The sequence below is a fragment of the Macrotis lagotis genome, chromosome 7 (genome assembly GCF_037893015.1).
Source record: "Macrotis lagotis isolate mMagLag1 chromosome 7, bilby.v1.9.chrom.fasta, whole genome shotgun sequence".
In the NCBI taxonomy this organism is placed as follows: domain Eukaryota; kingdom Metazoa; phylum Chordata; class Mammalia; order Peramelemorphia; family Peramelidae; genus Macrotis; species Macrotis lagotis.
The window spans coordinates 38,796,250-38,813,650 of NC_133664.1; the positions used below are offsets into that span (position 1 = coordinate 38,796,250).

General features: G+C 43.2%; 1 protein-coding gene across 6 annotated transcripts in view; it reads left to right on the forward strand.

Moving 5' to 3' along the window:
• Window positions 1-17,401, forward strand: part of ATP2C1 (ATPase secretory pathway Ca2+ transporting 1) — a 220,828-nt gene that overhangs the window by 122,931 nt on the left and 80,496 nt on the right. Inside the window, exon 1 of one of the 6 annotated variants that reach the window (XM_074195794.1) lies at window positions 10,684-11,900. The exons of 3 other annotated variants lie outside the window; for them this stretch is intronic. In XM_074195794.1, the coding sequence (XP_074051895.1) occupies window positions 11,871-11,900 (30 nt within the window). In that variant the 5' untranslated portion in view covers window positions 10,684-11,870. Of the gene's footprint in view, window positions 1-10,683; window positions 11,901-12,880; window positions 12,956-13,111; window positions 13,266-17,401 lie in introns of those variants that run through there. 2 more of the 6 variants (XM_074195797.1, XM_074195795.1) reach the window with 2 other exon arrangements.

The following is a 17,401-nucleotide window of genomic DNA, read 5'->3' on the forward strand; positions in this document are numbered from 1 at the left end:
AAAAATGAGAGTATTAGGCTAGATGATTTCTAAGATACCTTCTCATTCAAAATTTTTTTATATTCTCCTCCTTCCACCCCAAAGCTACTCTGCATTCTTCACTTAATTTACTTAATGCAAAATTTTATGTCTTGAAAATACTCAAGTACTGTAGTTTCACCATAATGTACTCAGATCTTCTGTAGAAATATTTCCTGAATAAAACTGTCTTCTAATGAGTGAGAGCCACCACCACCACCACCACCACCACCTCCTCCTCCTCCTCCTCCTCCTCCTCCTCCTCCCCCCCTAAGTTTCCTTAGAAGATGGACCAAGAACTCTACTGAATTCTGTAGACAGTAAACTGCTATTTTTCAGTTTTAGTGTGTGTGATAGACTCAAGTAAAAAGGTCTTTACTTTATAATCTGTGCTTGCAAATAAAAATACTACTCAATAGATACTCTTCAAACATAGACATGTCCTGAGGTCTATAAGCACAATCCTCACTAAAGAGAACATACCATAATTATTTTATTGTAGCACATTAAACCTGTGATTTCATGAAAATTTAGGAAAAGAGCATACTACTGGCTAAAGCATGGGTTCCCTGCCCCCCTTGTTAACTTTGTTAACTTTTGCCCACACATAGCACTAGTAAAATTCTTAAAATTAAAAACTAAGGCTATGACCCAACTTTTGCAAACTCATCTATTTTTTGGTTAATGACATTTTAGAAAGGAAGCTATAGTGGCTATGAACAATGGTCTTTCATCTCACTCTGGAATTCTGCTCTGTGATAACACAGCAGAGAGACATTTTCTTTGTGTGAATTTTTTTTTCCCCAAGGAGAAAATTCTTGCTAATTTTTATGTTCAATATGTGAACACTAAATTGCATTTAAGTAATATGTAGTCCTTAAAATCATGTCCTAGGTAGAGCAGCTCTTTCTGTGAAATCAGCCCATGACCCAAAGGTACCACTTAAAATGAGGGCAGTTTGCAATCCAATTACTCAAAATGATAGATGTGGTTTTAAAAGATGACAACGCACTTCACCAGAGCTCTGTGCATATGCTAAAGAACATTCTGCCAATTTTTCTTTACTACAGTATTTTCTAACTCATATAACCTCTGAAATTGTAAAGGAAAAATGTTTTAAAGGTACCAAATTTACCAAGTGACTCAATGGGTGTTTTTATGGCGTACCAAGAGAATTCTGGTTTTTTTTTGTTTTGTTTTGTTTTTTTGCCTAATTATTTTGCTTCTAACCAATGTGGCTAAGGGCCTGATATTACCTGGTCAATGAAGTATTGTTCTAGCTCTCCTGACCAGGAATAAGAAAACAAAGAATGATTTCATGGTGAGAAACACAACTGTGACTTATGTTGCCAGCTATCTTGCTGTGTAACCTTTGTTCTGCCTTAACATCAGCAAATGCGGCCAAACTATTATGCTGGAGAGTAAAAAGAGAAAAGGACTGGGATTTTTATGTTTCTCATCTAATTAAAGATTTTTTTTCTTTTCCCTTTCCACCTCCCAATTTTTGAGCTAACTGGCATTACTCAAGAATCATTAATGATGAAGAAGCATTTACAAAGTTTTTATTCTTAGGGCATGATGCCAAGGACTACCCCTCCCAGCCCCCTAGGAATGCCTGACCCCTTCTCAAGTCCCAAATTCTGTAGAAACCGCAAGCTGCCACCTCTCCCTCCTCCTTCTAGGTTAGAAATATGTCTGCTGATATGAAAAGATCAGTTTGGTCTTTGGCAGGTGGGCTCTCTATACTATTAGCATTATCTAAAAACTTTGTACACTTAGGATGTATTGTTGCATCCTGGAGAGCACTTTGTCCCCACACAGTGACCTTACTACATTAGTTTGGGGGAACTACATAATATGTGGGTTATACTAATATGTATAATAATATGTGGGTTATACTAAAAATGGAAGTTGGTATTGAATAGTTATTTTGTTTGACTAAAAGACAGTTCCCTGTTCTCATTGACCAGCTTTCACCCCAGCTGTGAGAGTTATATGAATGCATTCTTCTTTGGGGATTTTCCTTTCTGAATCATTTGCTAACCAGGCTGATAAGGCAACTGAGAAATTGTTTTAATTGTGATATTAATTTATGCCCAATATTTAAGGGAATAAAAAGATGAGTGACTCTAATGATATTTGAAGCTGTGTGTTGGAAGAATAGCCTTTCTCTTATCCTTCCTTGTCCTAGTTTAATGTGTAAATAGAATTATCAAGACAAGAGTATTTATAATAAAGAGAAGCATTTCTAACTCAGGAAACAGAGAAAATCTGGTCCTAATATGGTCTATAAATGACTTGTCATTTCTATAATGTAAATTAAGTAAATGAAGAAAAACTCCCGATTGAAAAAAAGAAATACTATTCAGCAACAAATATTTATGAACCACCTTCTTTGTGCCAGTTACTGTAGTTACAAATCCAAAGAATGAAAGGAATTCTAAATGTTTACATTCTCGCAGGAGAGGCAAGGACATATACATGCTGTCCCCTAAAGTCTTAGGGCAGATTTAGGCTCTAATAGCTTAATGAACAAGGTATATTTAATAAGCTTTAAGAGTTTAAAACTTCCCTAAGACTTTGGGGACACCCTGTCTAAGTATATGCAGAATAAATAGAAAGAGAATAATGCAAATAAATACCAAGTGGTTCTATCCAAAAGAATCTGGGGAGGGTGAGCACTCCCGGTCAGTTGGGAGGAACTGGGGAAGGCTTCATGGAAAAGATGGTACCAGTGCTTCCTCTGAAAAGAAAAGGGGGACTTTGAGATGGAATTGGGGAAAGTGTGCAGGACAAAGGTTGGGAGGGGGTAGATGGGCTGTGTCATGGGAAGAACAGAGAGAAGATCAGTTTGACAGGATGGCAGAGTCAAAGACAGGCTGAAGCCAGGGGACAGGAAGGAGCCCCTCACAGACATGCACTTGAGGAAAATCACTTGGGGGACAATTGTAAATAGGATGGAATGGAGTGGAGAGGAACTTGTGGTTAGGAGCCCAATTAGGATGCTACTATGATCATTTGTGGCTCATAACAATTGTTACTTGTTGCCTACTCCCTTTTTTAACTCGTTTACCAAGTTGGGAGTGGGAAAGAATTAGGTAAATAAATTCTCATTGGAGAATACTGTAAACCTAAGAGATCTTAGAGCTTGAACATGAGTTTTCTTATGGAGCATCTTCTGAAGACTGGCTAAGAACAGATGAATAAGTGTCAGTCTCTGAATTATTTGAAGCCCTCTCTTGTTATGCATAGATTTCTAAGGGCCTTGAAAACAATGGAACAACAAACAACGTGAAATCCCCCTTTCATTGATGGTCACAAAGGCTCTGGGATTGGGTCTCCAAGATGGAATCTTCCTTATTGCCCCCATGTGACTGTAAGAGTGGACAATGAATGGTGTATAATGAAGGCTTGTGCCTTGGACCAACAAGGCTTCTACAGCTGCTTTCACTAAGCCTTCAGAGTGACTATCTAAACCCAAATAATTTAAGCAAACCTTGGGGGAGAATAAGTACATTTACTAAAAACTGGGGGAGAAAAATGTAAAAAAGGGAAGTTTAAGTAAAGAGTGCTACCCTTCATAATACAAGGGTGATGTTAGGAATTCTCTATCAATGGATGATAAAGTTCTTTTTAAAAAATCGTGATGGGCTTACTAGGACAAATTTATTAAAAGACTCCTATGTGCTAAGCCCTAGTCCAGGTGATACAAAGAAGAGGCAAAAGATAGTCTCTATTCTAAAGGAGCTTACACTGTAGTGGGAGAGATAACATGCAAACAAATCCAAAGCAAACTAAACACAGGATGAATGGGGGGGGGGGGGGATAACCAAGGGAAGGTGCTAGAATTGAGATGGGTTAAGCTTCCCCTAAGATTTTTAGTTGGAACTTGAAGGAAGATAGGGAGGATCCATTGGCAAAGAAAAGTATTCCTGGTAACAGGAGGGCAGAAAAAAATGCTCAGAGCTGAGAAATAGAGCACATTTGATCAGAGAACAGCCAGAGAGGCCAATGTCACTGCATAGAAGATGACATGTCAGAAGAAGGTCTAAGAAGCCTGGAAAAATAGGATGGAGCTAGGCTATAGAGGTCTCTGAATACAGGAATAGGGCATTTTGAATTTGATCACGAAAGTGAGAGAGGGTCACTGGAGTTTAAGTAGGGGAGTGATGTAGTCACATTTTTATTTGAGGAAAATCCTTCTGATGGCTGGAAGGAGGAGGGATTGAGTGGGGAGAGACCTGAGTTGGGTTATTGTGATAAGACAGGTCTGAGGTGATGAGGGCTTAAATCAGAGGGGTGACAGTGTCAGAAGAGAAGAGGAGGTGTAGACAAGATATGAAATCAGCAGGCTTTGGCAACAGCTTTCATATGCAGAGAGATAGATAGTGAGGAATCCAGGTTGGGATCCTGAGGGATCAGGAGGAGGAGAAATGATAAAAAGTTCTGTTTTGGATATGTTGTGTGAGATATCTGAAAGATGGCTGGAATGTGAGACTGGGGATCTGCAGAGAGACTGGGGCAGGACAGGCTGATCTGAGAAATGTCAGCCTTGCGATAGCAATGGAATCCATGGGAGCTGAAGTATCACCAAGTGAAGTCATATAGAATGAGAAAAGAAGGAAGTAGGTGAAAAGGCATAATCTGGATGAGGATCTAGGAAAGGGTCAGGAGAGGGATGTCCCACAAACCTGGAGAGGAGAGAGGATGAAGGAAAGTGTGACTCATAGTGTCAGAAGCTGCAGAGATGCCAAAGAAGAGGAGGTTCCTAGAAAAGGTCAGTGGATTTGACAGCCTAGAGATCCCCATTAACTTTGGAGGGAGCAGAGCAGTTTTGGTGGAATAAGGTCAGAAGCCTGATTATAAGGGGGTAGGAAGAGAATGTGGAGGCATTTGCTGTCACAAAGGGCAGAAAAAGATACAGGGTGATTGTTGGGAGAAATGGATAGATCAGGGAGTCATGAACATGTTTGTAGGCAATGGGGAATGAGCCAGAGAGAGAAAGAGTCTGAAGATAAGAGTAGGGATGACCCAAGGGGCAATCTGTTGGAAGGGATTGGACAGGATGAAATAGGCTTACCTCACCAAGGAGAGGAGAAATGTCACTTCCTCATGGGATACTAGGGTGAAGGAGGAGAGAACGGTAAAGACCTGGCACCTTCATGAAACTTAGATGTTGGCCAAGTGCTTTCCATACCACACCCTATAGAATGGGATAGCCTCCCTTATCTAGGAGGAAACCAAGGCTCTGAGCTGAACAGGCTTGCCCAAGATTATAGAGTGAGTATTTGAGGGAGATTTTGAACCCAGGCCTCTTGACAAAACAGTATAGTGGAAATAACACTGGAAGTAGAGTCAGAGGACCTGGGTATAAATTCCCACTCCTGCCACTTTCAATCTTCATAGTCTTCAGCAAAGTCCTCCCTTTCCATGTCATTACTTTAATGGAAGGACTTGGATTAAGTCATTTCTAATGTTCCTTCCAGCTCGAAGTCTATGATCCTCCCTGCAACAGTATTCATGAACATCATGATAACATATAGAATGATCATTTTAATAATTTATGTCTTTTTAATTTTGTATAATGTAGGGTCTTACTTAACAGAATTTCTGGAGAAATAAGATCCTCTAAAAGTGGCAAAATATAGGGCTATGTGTTGCATACAGTAAAAACTATTTATCTTGCAGGAGTCCTATGATGATTGCTAAGTGACTAATATGGATAATGGGGACCACTCATCAAATGTTTAACATTAAAAAAAAGTCACTTTCTTTGGCTTATTTGGCATTCTGGATAGCTATTAACACTTAGAAATAAGAATTTTTAAAGTATGCTTCAAGTTTAGGAGAGCTATTAATATTTTATTGAAAAGAAAATATATTGAAGGAATGTCCTTTGTATAAGCAAGATGTTTGAGTTGGCTTGGTAGGTTGAAAGGACACTTTGTTCTATAAGGAAATATGTAAATGTTGTATCAGAATATCCAGGGATTGTATCATTCACATTGTGGGATGCATGTTGTACAATGTTATACATATAATTAGCTAATAAATATTGATTCCAGGATTTCCAAAGGGAAATTAAATTTTTTTCATAAGTATTTCTCCTCCATACAAATTAAATAACTGTCCTTCAGGACATTTCTCTCTCATAAGAGCACATCTGATTTCCAGAGATCACTGCTAAAATCATCATCACCAAGGTTGAAAATAAGATATGAAGTATAAATATTTTGATGGCTTCTGCTCAGGAAGAATAGATTCAGTTTTTAAAAAATGTTGACAGTCTTTCAAATGTTCTAAAAACCAGAAAATAGAAATGCATGTTGGGATGCAAATCCCATAATAGAATATGTCTTTTACAAGCTTATTGATAAAGTACAATCATTGCATCCTTCAAAATTTTTTTTTAAAAAAACGATTCCTAGTCTGGAATTAGACAAATGAAAGTATTATTCCTAACTGTCATTTAAATGTTCAAGTATTTCAAAAATGAGGATAGTCTTTCAAGGATAAAAAAGAATCTTTAAAAAGTTCATCCTATCTAAGAAAATGAGTGTCATTCCCCTCTGCCATTTCCCCCAAGAATGAAATCCTTTTCAGTCTAATTTAATACCAATTTATTAAGTATCTATAGGAAGAACATTGTGCTGCTTAGTAGAGGAGACAAATAAGGCAATGCCCTTGGCCTCATGGAAGCATGAATAACAATTATACCCGACAGAAATATAACTTACCACGTAAAGTCTTTGCTTGGAGCAACTGAGAAATATTTGTCAGTGTTCCCTGAAATCACTGTCAAAGTTCTTAATATGTTGATTCAATAGTTATCTTTATTTTAAATTGAACTGTAGTATTCTAGCCTCTGATTATATAAATATACTAAGGACAGACATCTCACTATGCTAAGCACTGTTTTTAGATCATCTGAATGAATTCTGGCGGGGGGTGGTACAAGTAGGATTTCTGTTTTGGGTTGTATTCAGACTAGATAATGCTTGAGAATCCTTCCAACTCTACAGGGTTATCATTCTATGACTCATTTCTTATTCTGTATCTGTGCATCCAATAACATTGCCTTTGAAGTCTTAAATAAATGTCCCAGTAACCTCTTACACCTGTATGTATATGGTCCTGCAAGAGCAAAGATGGCTTCCTCAAGCATAGGTCATGCCAGACTAGCATCCTATTCAAATGGCAGATCAGAGGACCACTGTTCAACAGGCATAAACTAAGAACTGGAAGGTATTTGACATGTGCTACCCTTCTTTCTGGAGAAAAAATGGAGATGTGGGTGCCATTGATTAACCAGGTTGGGGGATTCAGATTCAAATTATGGTCATAAATGGCTTGATGGAGTTCTATAATAGAGTGCTTCAAAGATTAGTCTTATAGTTCACATAGGTTATTTAAATATTTTTTTATTAATGACTTGATGGAATGCATTGATGGAACTGTTAAGCAACATGGAAAATGCTTCAAAGAGGAGAAGGATGGCTTACCCACTGGATGGAAGATCCCAAGAGTATCCTACCAGTCCAGAGCTTAATATGACCATTTGAAATTTAATGGGAGTTAAATGTACAGAACTCCACGTGTTCATTCAACTGTCATCTGTGGGAGTATGGTTAGATAATTTCCATGAGGAAAAGATCACAAGATTTACACAGACTGCAAATTACATATAAGTCAATGATATATGACAACCAAAATATTCCCCTAAACTTACTGTCAAGTTAGTTATTGGTATATTGATGGAGGCAAGCATTTATTGTTCTTTGCCTTACTCATTCCACCTTGGGAGGATTCATTTCTGAATATCACATTATAGGAGATTAATAATTTTGAGAGCTTTCAGAGGACAATAACTGAATCATATTATTATTTGAAGAAATTGAGGCTGTTTAGCTTAGTGAATGCATTATCTATCTTCTAGTACTCAAAGAACTTTCATGTGGGAAGACTGGGTTGGTTTTATTTGACCATCAGACCAGTAACATGGAGGATACAGAGGTAGTCTTTTGACTCAGTTTAAGGGGAGAAAGTTCCCAACTCCTGGAGCTGTCCAAAGGTAGAAAGGGTGGGTTACTTTGGAGAAAAGTGGGTTTCCCTTCTCTGTGAATCTTCACATAGAAGCTGGATGACCCTTTTTGTCAGGGTTGTGACAATGGAGGTTCCTGTTTAGAGGTCAGAAAATCCAAACTTACCTGAAATCCTGTCCACCTTTGAGATTCTGAATATCTCTGCTATTCCTTAAGTCTTAAAGAAAACCTCAAAATGGATACATATCTATTAACTCAATTATATATTTGTTTACACATTATGTAGCGGCATTACAATTATATATTTGTTTACACATTATGTAGCGGCATTTTTGTCACATAATGACATCATCTGGAATATGCAAAACTGTTTCCCTTCCTGTCCTCTTGACTCTTATTTCCATTTTTAGTTTGAGATACTAATTATCTATAACATTGACTTCTGCTTCCAGAAGTCCAAGAACACCCAGGAAAACTTATTTTTCTACCATCTTTTTGAACCCTGCTCTGGGTTGGAGCAATCCTGACCCTGGATTTCTTCTTCACTGTAGAAATTTTCCTAGCTTGTAGAAACTGTATTTTAACTAATTCTGCTTTTCCCGATTTAAATGTGGCTTATGGGGACATGTAAAATAATTATTGTTATTTTCTGACATGGCTTACTAGCCAAAAATGTCTTTTAAATAACACCTCAAAATTAAAAGTTGCTTCAAGTCATAAAATGCCTCTAATCTTAACTTCACAGCTGACCCTCATTTTTTGAGATAAATTACATAACCTCAGTGCATTCTGAATCTGCTAACTCTTGTGTTCTGAGCATTTTTCTGCCAGATCGTAAGACCTTTCATTTGATCCCTTTCCCCAAGCCTCTATTATGCATGGGCTGTAACTGTTAGGTCGCCTTCATGTCCTGGGCTGAACTTTTTGGATTCTGATGAAGTCTTAAACTACCTCTAGAGTTCTACTTTCATATCAATTCATTATTATAATGAAATTGTTGTGCTTTTCTTCACATTTACTCACAGTAGGAAGCACTGTGAGGAAAAAGTAAATTCTGCAGATTTTCTGGAAGGACATGAAACAAGCAAGCTTTGCAAAAATAAATTTTTTTTTTCTATTTCCTAAATGGAATTTTCAAAGTCTAGGAGTATAGAACAACTCTTGAAAAAGGTATCTTTGGGAGTTAAGGAAATATGGCCTTTCTACAAGTCCTCCAGTTAATGGAGGGCAACAAGGTAAAGAGAAGTGGAACCACTCTTGGTACCCTCAATATTTCAACTAAGAAAAGTGTGATGCTTCCCCTTGATATTGCTTGGGTGGGGGATCCTGTTACTTCTCGAGGCAGCCTAAGCCTACCTTTGGAAAACTCTTATTTGCCTTGATTTTTTTCCTAACTCACTTGGGCCCAAATCAACCTCTCAGTAAATTTTTTTGTCCAGTATTTTGAGTTTTGTCTTATGCAGCCAAGTAGAACTAATGTAATTGTTCTTCCAGCTGATAGTTCCTCAAAGATTTGAAAGCGAGTCCTCATCTACTTTCTACTGCCCCAATATTAGGAAGCCTTTTTTTTTAGGGTAAATACCTCCATTTTCTAGCCAATCTCAACCAATCTTGGATAATTCTTTTTATGTCCTCTCATCCTCAATAGAGTATCAAAATTGTACCAGAGGTTGGCCTTCCTATTATTTTCTTTTTCTAATTTTTTTGGGACAAAATTATGCCCAAGGTCATAATTATCAAGTGTCTGAAGTAGGATTTGAACTCAAGGTCCTCCTGACTCCAGGATCCTTGCTCTATCCACTAGGCCACCTAGCTGCCCCACCTATTATTACAGTGACTCTTTGCCATTTCCTTTACCATTCCTTTCTCACACCATCTGTGTGCAAGTAAACATCCCAAGTATGTTGCTGCCTCTTTATGCCCACGTGACACTTCCAATTTTCATTCTTTGTAGCTTGTAATGTTCCATAATATAGTCACACACCATTACTAGAAAAATACTGGAACAAAAAAAAATGTACTTATGTGTATATTTGTGTGTATGTGTGTGAGAGTGTGAGAAGGAATAGCTTGGAATTCTGTAAGACAGACTTGTAAAAAAAATTAAGTGGAATAAAAGTTCTAAGTATATAGGGGTACTAGTATAGCATTGTTTATTGTAGCCAAAAATCAATTCCATGGTTTCAACTTCTTATAACAAATGTGCAAATTCTATAAGATAAAGAGCTGAAATTTTAACTTCACTTTCTTCTGCTTATTGTAGCTTTTGACAGATGCCTTGCTTACTCCAGTAATTACCATACCTTCCTTTGATTCCTAAGGAAGGATATGAAACTAAGGAGGAAATATATTGAAAGCATTAGGTTTCTTTTGGGTGGGAGTGTTAATTATGTAGAGCAGTCCAGTCCACAAAGCAAGCTTAAATTTTCTCTATGTAAAATTGAACATTGCATGTGAAGAGGGATCCTCCTCTTAGCTCTTTGTTCAAAAACCTTCTGGAATTTACTTTGTGAAATAAGCCATACCCAAAGTCTAGCTCTCTTTGAACAAACTAGTTGCTGGTTCAAGCTGACTTCTTTAGTGAACCTTGGGGGCTATCCTTGGTGTCTAATTGAAATTCTCTTATTTTTAATAACTATTTTTCTTTGAAATCATGATGGAAAGTTTAATTCAATGATCACATAGGTATCTGTCTGTGTATCTTCATATATATACTCTGTACTATCTTAGTTTGCAATCAAGGGACCTCCTGACTGAAGAACAGATAGTAGAGCACACTCCAAAGGGAAAGACCTTGAAACATTCTGAGGAGGTTTATTGACTCATAAAATATCATTATCTTCTGGGACTCAGAAAGGGAATGAATGTTTCAGAAGCAAGCTAGACAATGGAAGCAAATTAGAACTTGTGTACCCGTAATCTAGGTAGTATTTCTGTGTGTGGCCCTCAAACTTGGGGTCAAGTGCCACCTTTGATAGATCCATATTGGCAGTTCCCTTCTCGGTGTCCCAGACAGCAGTCTGATACTATGGATGCAGAGCAGGCGTTAACCTACATTCATAGGAACCTACTCCCTTTTTGATATTGTTGTAGTGGAGTTCTTTGAGTCAAGACTCTTTGTGAGCCCATTGGAAGTATTCTTGACAAAGATATGGGAGTAGTTTGAAGAAGATGAAGAAACTGAGGCAAACAGGATGAAGTGACTTACCCAAGGTCACACACACACACACAACTAGTAACTGTTTAGGGTCAAATTTGACTCTGAGAGTTCCCTATACTTAAGCTGATCTGAAAGTAAGAAAAGAAACAAGCAAAAACTAGGGAGGTTCCTATGAATTGCTTGATGTTACCTTTGCGTCTTTCTGGATTTGTGACATGCTGTAGCAGACAAGAGGGCTCACATTGTTCCTTTAACATTACCCAGATGTACACCCATAGGCAGTTCAATAAGGTGCCTACTATGGTGAGAGCTAGGGAATTTAGGAAAAAACCGGAAATAATACAGGGTCTCAAATTTATGCTTCATCTCTGACTCCTAGTTTCCCTTTTCTATTTGGAGCACTGACAATTTGGGGTGTTGAGGCTCAAACGAAAAGCGGCTGTGCCGTCTTGTAAGTGCTGTAAGTAATAGCTGTAAATGCTAGAGATAAACGTTCTCAGAAACTGCCTTGAGATCGGTGGGCGCTGGAGCGCCAGAAGCAGAAGAGGGGAAGGGCCCTGTGGGCCCGAAGGTGTGGCAGCTCTGGGGGCCCAGGAGCTCCGGACGCTGCCAGCCAGCTGCGGGGGGCACAAGCCTGGTCCTCTAGGCTGATGGCACTCGGGAGAATGTCGGTTGGGCAGGTGAGTGACTTGGCTGAGAGAGGCTTCAGGCCGTATTGCTTCAACTCAGGCTGGTTTTTCTCTGTATTGACTCCCTCCTTCCCCGGGATAGCGATGAGAAAATGAAGACATGGGGCCGGACTTGGGTAAGTCCAAAGTTAAGGACAGAAACTGCTTTTCCGGCGAGCATTCCCGCAGCCTGGGAAACCCGACTCCCTAAAATAGGCATCTGTTAGCAGAAGGAAGAGGTGACTTTTCCTGCGTGCGGGGACGCTCGGGGCCGGCGGCGCTCGAGACGGTGCCCAAGAGACAGGGAGAGCGGCCGGCGCAGCTGGGCTCTTGTGCCAGGCGACAAAGGGCCCGGCGGATCTTTGTCCTCGGGAGCCCGGCTGGCCGTGCCTGCCGCCCCGCCGCGGGGTCTGGGCACAGCGCGAGAAGCCGCGCGCGTGGCTCCTCTGCTCCCGGGGCGCGGGCAGGTTGGGGGGCGAGCGGGCCCCCGGGGGTCTGCGCCGGGCGACGAGAGAGGCGGCCGGTGCCCGCTGCGGGCGGGAAGGGCCGGCGCTCCTCGGAGGCGGCGGCGCCGTGGCCGCGGCGTGTGGCCGCTCCCGCTTCTCGCTGCCCCCGCCGCCACCGTCCTGCGTGGGGCTCCGCGGCTCGGGGCGGGACACCCGGGGGTCCGGGCTCCGCGGCGGGCGCTGCCCTCTGGCGGGCGCGGGCGCGGGCGCCGGAGCGGGGGGAGGCCAAGGTCACGGCCGGGAGGGGGCGCCCGGCTCCGGGGCCCCTGTGCCCGGGGAGGTGCCGCGGGGCGGGGACCTCGGCCGCGCGTCACTTCCGCCCCTAGGCCCGCCCCCCGCGTTCCGGCTTCGGAAGTGGGAGGCGCGCGCTGCGCTCCGGAGGGGGCGGGGCGGGGCGGGGCCGGCGCCGGGGGCGGGGCCCGGCGGGCGCGCGGGGCGCGTGCCCGGAGCCCCGCCCCTCCCCCTCCGGCCCGTGCCCGGAGCCCCGCCCCTCCCCCTCCGGCGCGCGGCTCCTCGGCTCCCCCCGCCCGCCCCTCCGTCCTCTCGGGGTCCCCTCGGCGGGTGAGTGTGCGGGGGGCTGCGCGCGCAGGGCAGGGACGGGGCGCCGGCCGCGCCGCCCTCCCCCGCGTGTCCGGGAGGAGCCTCGTGGGCGCCGCCGCGCGGGCGCGTGTTTGGGGGCGGGGCGCGGCGCGCGTGGCCTCCCCCACGCCCGGCTTGCCTTGCAGATGCCGCCGCCGCGGGGGGCGCAGGGAGCTGGCACCGCGCGGGGCTGAGCCCGGGCACTGCGGGGCGGCCTCCCCGACCCCCCGGCGCGACCCCCGGGACCGGAGCGGCGGCGGCGACCCCGGGGCAGTTTCCATGGAAGATGAAGGTAAAGGGGCGCCGGAGTGGAGGGTGTGGCCGGGGCGTGGGCGGGGCCGGCCCCCCAACTTTCCCGCCCGCTGCGTGGGGGACCCCTCGTGGCCCCCCGCCCGCTGCGGGCTCTCCTCCCCCCGTGCCGGCCCCGGGACACCTGTTCGGACCCTGCCCGAGGGGCCCGCGGCTCGGGGACCCCCACTGTCGGGGCGGCTGAGCGGGGGCCCGGGGCGGGGGGCGGGGGGGGGTTCGCGAGTGCCGCGGGGCTGCTGGCCCCGGGGGCCCCCTCCTTGCCGTGGGCTCGTCGGAGCCGGAGCCCGGGGGGACCCGCCTGTCCCCCGAAGGAACTTTGTTTCCAAAGTGGGGGGCCGCCCGGGCCGGGCCCGCGGCGCGGGGGAAGGAGCCCGCCACGGCCTTGAGCCCTGGGGGGCAGAATCCCACCCGGCTTTCTGGGGCTCCCCCCTTCTGTCTGCGGCCGGCCCTCCCGTGCCCTCCGGGGCGCCCAGGCCCTCGGCGTGCCCGACGTGGCCCACTCTGCCACAAGAAGGAAAGGAGGCGGACTTGGGCTCCTTATTCCCCAGAGCCCCCAAGCACCAGCGAGGCGCCGAAGCCCCGGGCTGGGCACCAACCCACCCCCCGGAGCCCCAGATTCCTGTGACCCTTAGTTGGCAATAAAGAGACTGAGGCAGAGCCGGACTTGTTCCTAGGAGGGGGCTGATGGCTTCTGCTGCCCTTCCACACTTGTAACCCGTTTGGGGTGTTCCTGGCAGAGACCCCAGCCTGCTTTGCCATTCCCTTCTCCAGATCCCTTGATAGATGAGGAAACTGAGACTTACCCAGGGCCCCCCAAGCGGGAAAGCGTTGGAGGCTAGATTTGAACTTGCCAGGATGAGTCCATTAATAAAGACATGAATCTAGGCTCAAACCTGAGACTTCTCAGTGCTCTTTGCTCATTTCTGCCTTTTTTTTTATCATGCTATTTTAAAAATCCCATCCCCTGGCCCCAGTCGCCAGTCGCCGTCTCACTCTCCGTTCTCCCTGTCTAGTCTTCTCTTGACTGTTGCTGTAAGGGGGGAATCGCCAGGGCCAAGTTTCTCCTCAGGTGCTTGGGGTTTTGCACAAGGTGCAGGGGAAGAAGGAACCAGAGGACTAAGCCCTAAGCTCAGCCTGGAAGGAAGGTTGTCCTGGAGTGCTTGCTGTCACTGATCCTGCCTCTCCAGGCTGCACAACAATTGAGACCCAGATCCCTAGAAGCTACTGCCTTGCCAGCTCTTAAGAGCACATCAAGGTTTATATCTCCCTTTCTGGGGTGGATAGTAGGGGCTAGCCCTGGAAAGACTCCTTGGAGTGGTCCTGGCCAGACGTATGCATAATGATACAGCCCTTCACAATTTGCTGGAGTTTGGAATGGATAGATGAATACTCTTTTTTCTTGAAAGCTTCTAATATCACTTTGTAGCAACTAAAACATTTTTTGTAATTCAAAGGTATACAGTAATTGAGATCATGTTTATAGTTTTTGGTTTTCCAGAATGAATTTTTCTTTGTCTTCCTGAAGAAGGGAGTTAGTTGCTTTATCTCAAAAGATACTCAGTAGCCCCCGGCGAAGGCTAAGGGTGGGTGGTGGGAAAACTATTTTACCTAACACTGTTGCCCTTTTGCTATAGAGGAAATTCTAAAATCTGTGGAGAATCTATAATTGCAGTAAGGCTAACCTATCTGGAAAAGAATTTCCCTTGTCTTGCATCTAAAAAAAAAAACAAATAGACAATGGCAGCCTGTTTCATTTATATTCAGTGTTTTAAGGTAGGTTTGCTGTAGCTCCTGGCTAAAAATCTGGTAACAGTCTAGGAATGCACATTAAAATAGGAGTGTCAATTTATTAAAAATTCCTTTGTTAGAAAGATTTAAGGAGCTATTGATGATAAACCACTTTTAAGTACTTCTCTTCAATTGGAAAATGAAGCCAGGTTATAGAAATGTTTTAGAACTTGAGGCATAGAAGGAATTATATTGTTTTCACTCTTGTCAGTAGAACATTACCTTCCTCTATCCTTGCTGTCAGTGAACAGTTGAGAAGCCGGAAGAGCGGAGCCTGCTGGAGGCCCTTCTCCTTGCTTGCCTCTTGCCTAATGTTACCCAGAAAACTTGGGTTAGCTCCTTGTGTTTTTATCATTCACTTATTGTCAACAAAATTCAGCTCTGTGCTAACTGAAATGATATGGAACAAAAGAGTCTCCTAGGGAACTCCTCCAGGGGCCTAAGCTGATTTTTATTTGAGAACTTAATTAGCCACAAACCTAATCAGCTTTTAAAGTGTATGAATGATCTAGTTAAAATATACATTACTTGATTTGGGGGATGGAGAAGAGAAGAATGCAGAACTTGATGATTTTAGTGTTGAGGCTAGGTGTTGCTGACTTGTTAGGTATCAAAACTGGGCCCCCGACCTCCAGGATGGGACCTTTCCCCCCTTGCTTTCTGTTGACTTTTTTGTCTTTAATTCTTAAGCATCAGGATTTAAGTTAAGACTTCACATGGACAGCATTACTGTAAAGGAAATTGAGAAAAACCTGTTGGGTGAGATCTGAAATTAATGCTGTCATTTTAACAGGAAAGAATTTCTCAGAAAAAAGTAAAGACTACAACATTTTACAGTGTTGCATTCCATTCTGAATTTATGTAACTAAGTATTGGTCTCATGTATCTATTTCCTTGACCAGACTTTAGCATTCCTTGCCAAGGATGGTGTCTGATAATAAATTGCCATTACTTAGAATCACTGTATCTGGAATTTCTTTCATTTAATTGGAGTTTATGATATGCTGTGAAAAAGGCTGTATTGTGAAAATTACAAAAAATCATATGGGTTACAGGAAGCCAAGTATAATAGGGAGAAGGACTTCCCTTTTAAACTGGGCAAGCGTATAATTCATCTCCAAGCTATTTGCAATAGAGAAGAAAAATTAACAAATGATTTGAGGTTCCTTATATTTGAAAAGATAATTGCTTTTTAGCTTAAGGATAAGTCAAATCCTTTGATTATAGGTCAATTCATGACTCACCCTGGGTTCCTACTGTGAAGTAGAAGACTTGGAAATTTAGATATTTTGGTATTAATCAGCATATTAGCTTTTATTCTTGGGCACTGATGTGCTTTTTTATTTTTGTTTTTTTTTTTATTGAAGGCATCATATGGGAAATAAATGAGGTGTTATGTAGCTGGGTCTTAAATTTAAGCTTACTTTTTTCACTTCTTAGCTACTGTTCAGTCATCTTCATAGAAGCATATATGAATGCATCAGAGAGGGCATCTAAGGCCTATGAAGCAAAGGACTGCTCCCAAATAGTTAATGCTGTGTGCAAATTTTGCCAGATTTTGATGTTTTGATTTTATTAAGTGTAAATCCAGTTCTTGAGGTGTACGTGTTAATTTAACCCACTGACCCTGATCTCTTCTAGTTCTTCAACAAGACATTTCATTTCCAGGGAGTGTCTCCTGACATTTCCTGACTTCGCATCTTCACTGGCTTGCTCTGCTTCAGAGGCTTCTAGATGGCACAGTGGGGAAAATGTTAGGCTTTGAGTTAGGAAGACTCATTTTCATGAGTTTTAAATCCAATCTGAGAGGCACTGATTAGTTACCGTATTGGCCTCAGTTTCCTCAAATGTAAAAAATGAGCTGGAGACGGAAAGGGCATCTTTGCTAGGAAAACCCCAAATTGGGGGTCTCAGAGTTGGGCATGACTGCAACAACTCAATAAAATTTTCTTGAAGTGCTTAGTTTATCTTTCAGACAATTGTAATTGCTAAGAAGTCATCCTCACCATTAAGACTGAATCCACTTCTTGGTGACTTCCAGTCCATTTACCCTAGTCTTGCTCTCTGAAGCCTGGCAGGAAATGTTTGACACCTTTTCTGTTGACAGCCATTCATCTGGTTGAAGGGAGCTGCCATAGCCCCACGCCCCAGATATTTTCTTTTGTCCTCACACCTTCATTTGACCCTCCTGGCATGTCCTCCATGTCTTACCAGCATTCCAGTTTAGGTTTGCCCTGATCCTTTACCAGGCTAATGAAAATATTTCAGGAAGTGATTTTAATGTAATTGATTTCCTTTGTAATCTTATGCACAAATTTCCTTTGTAATCTT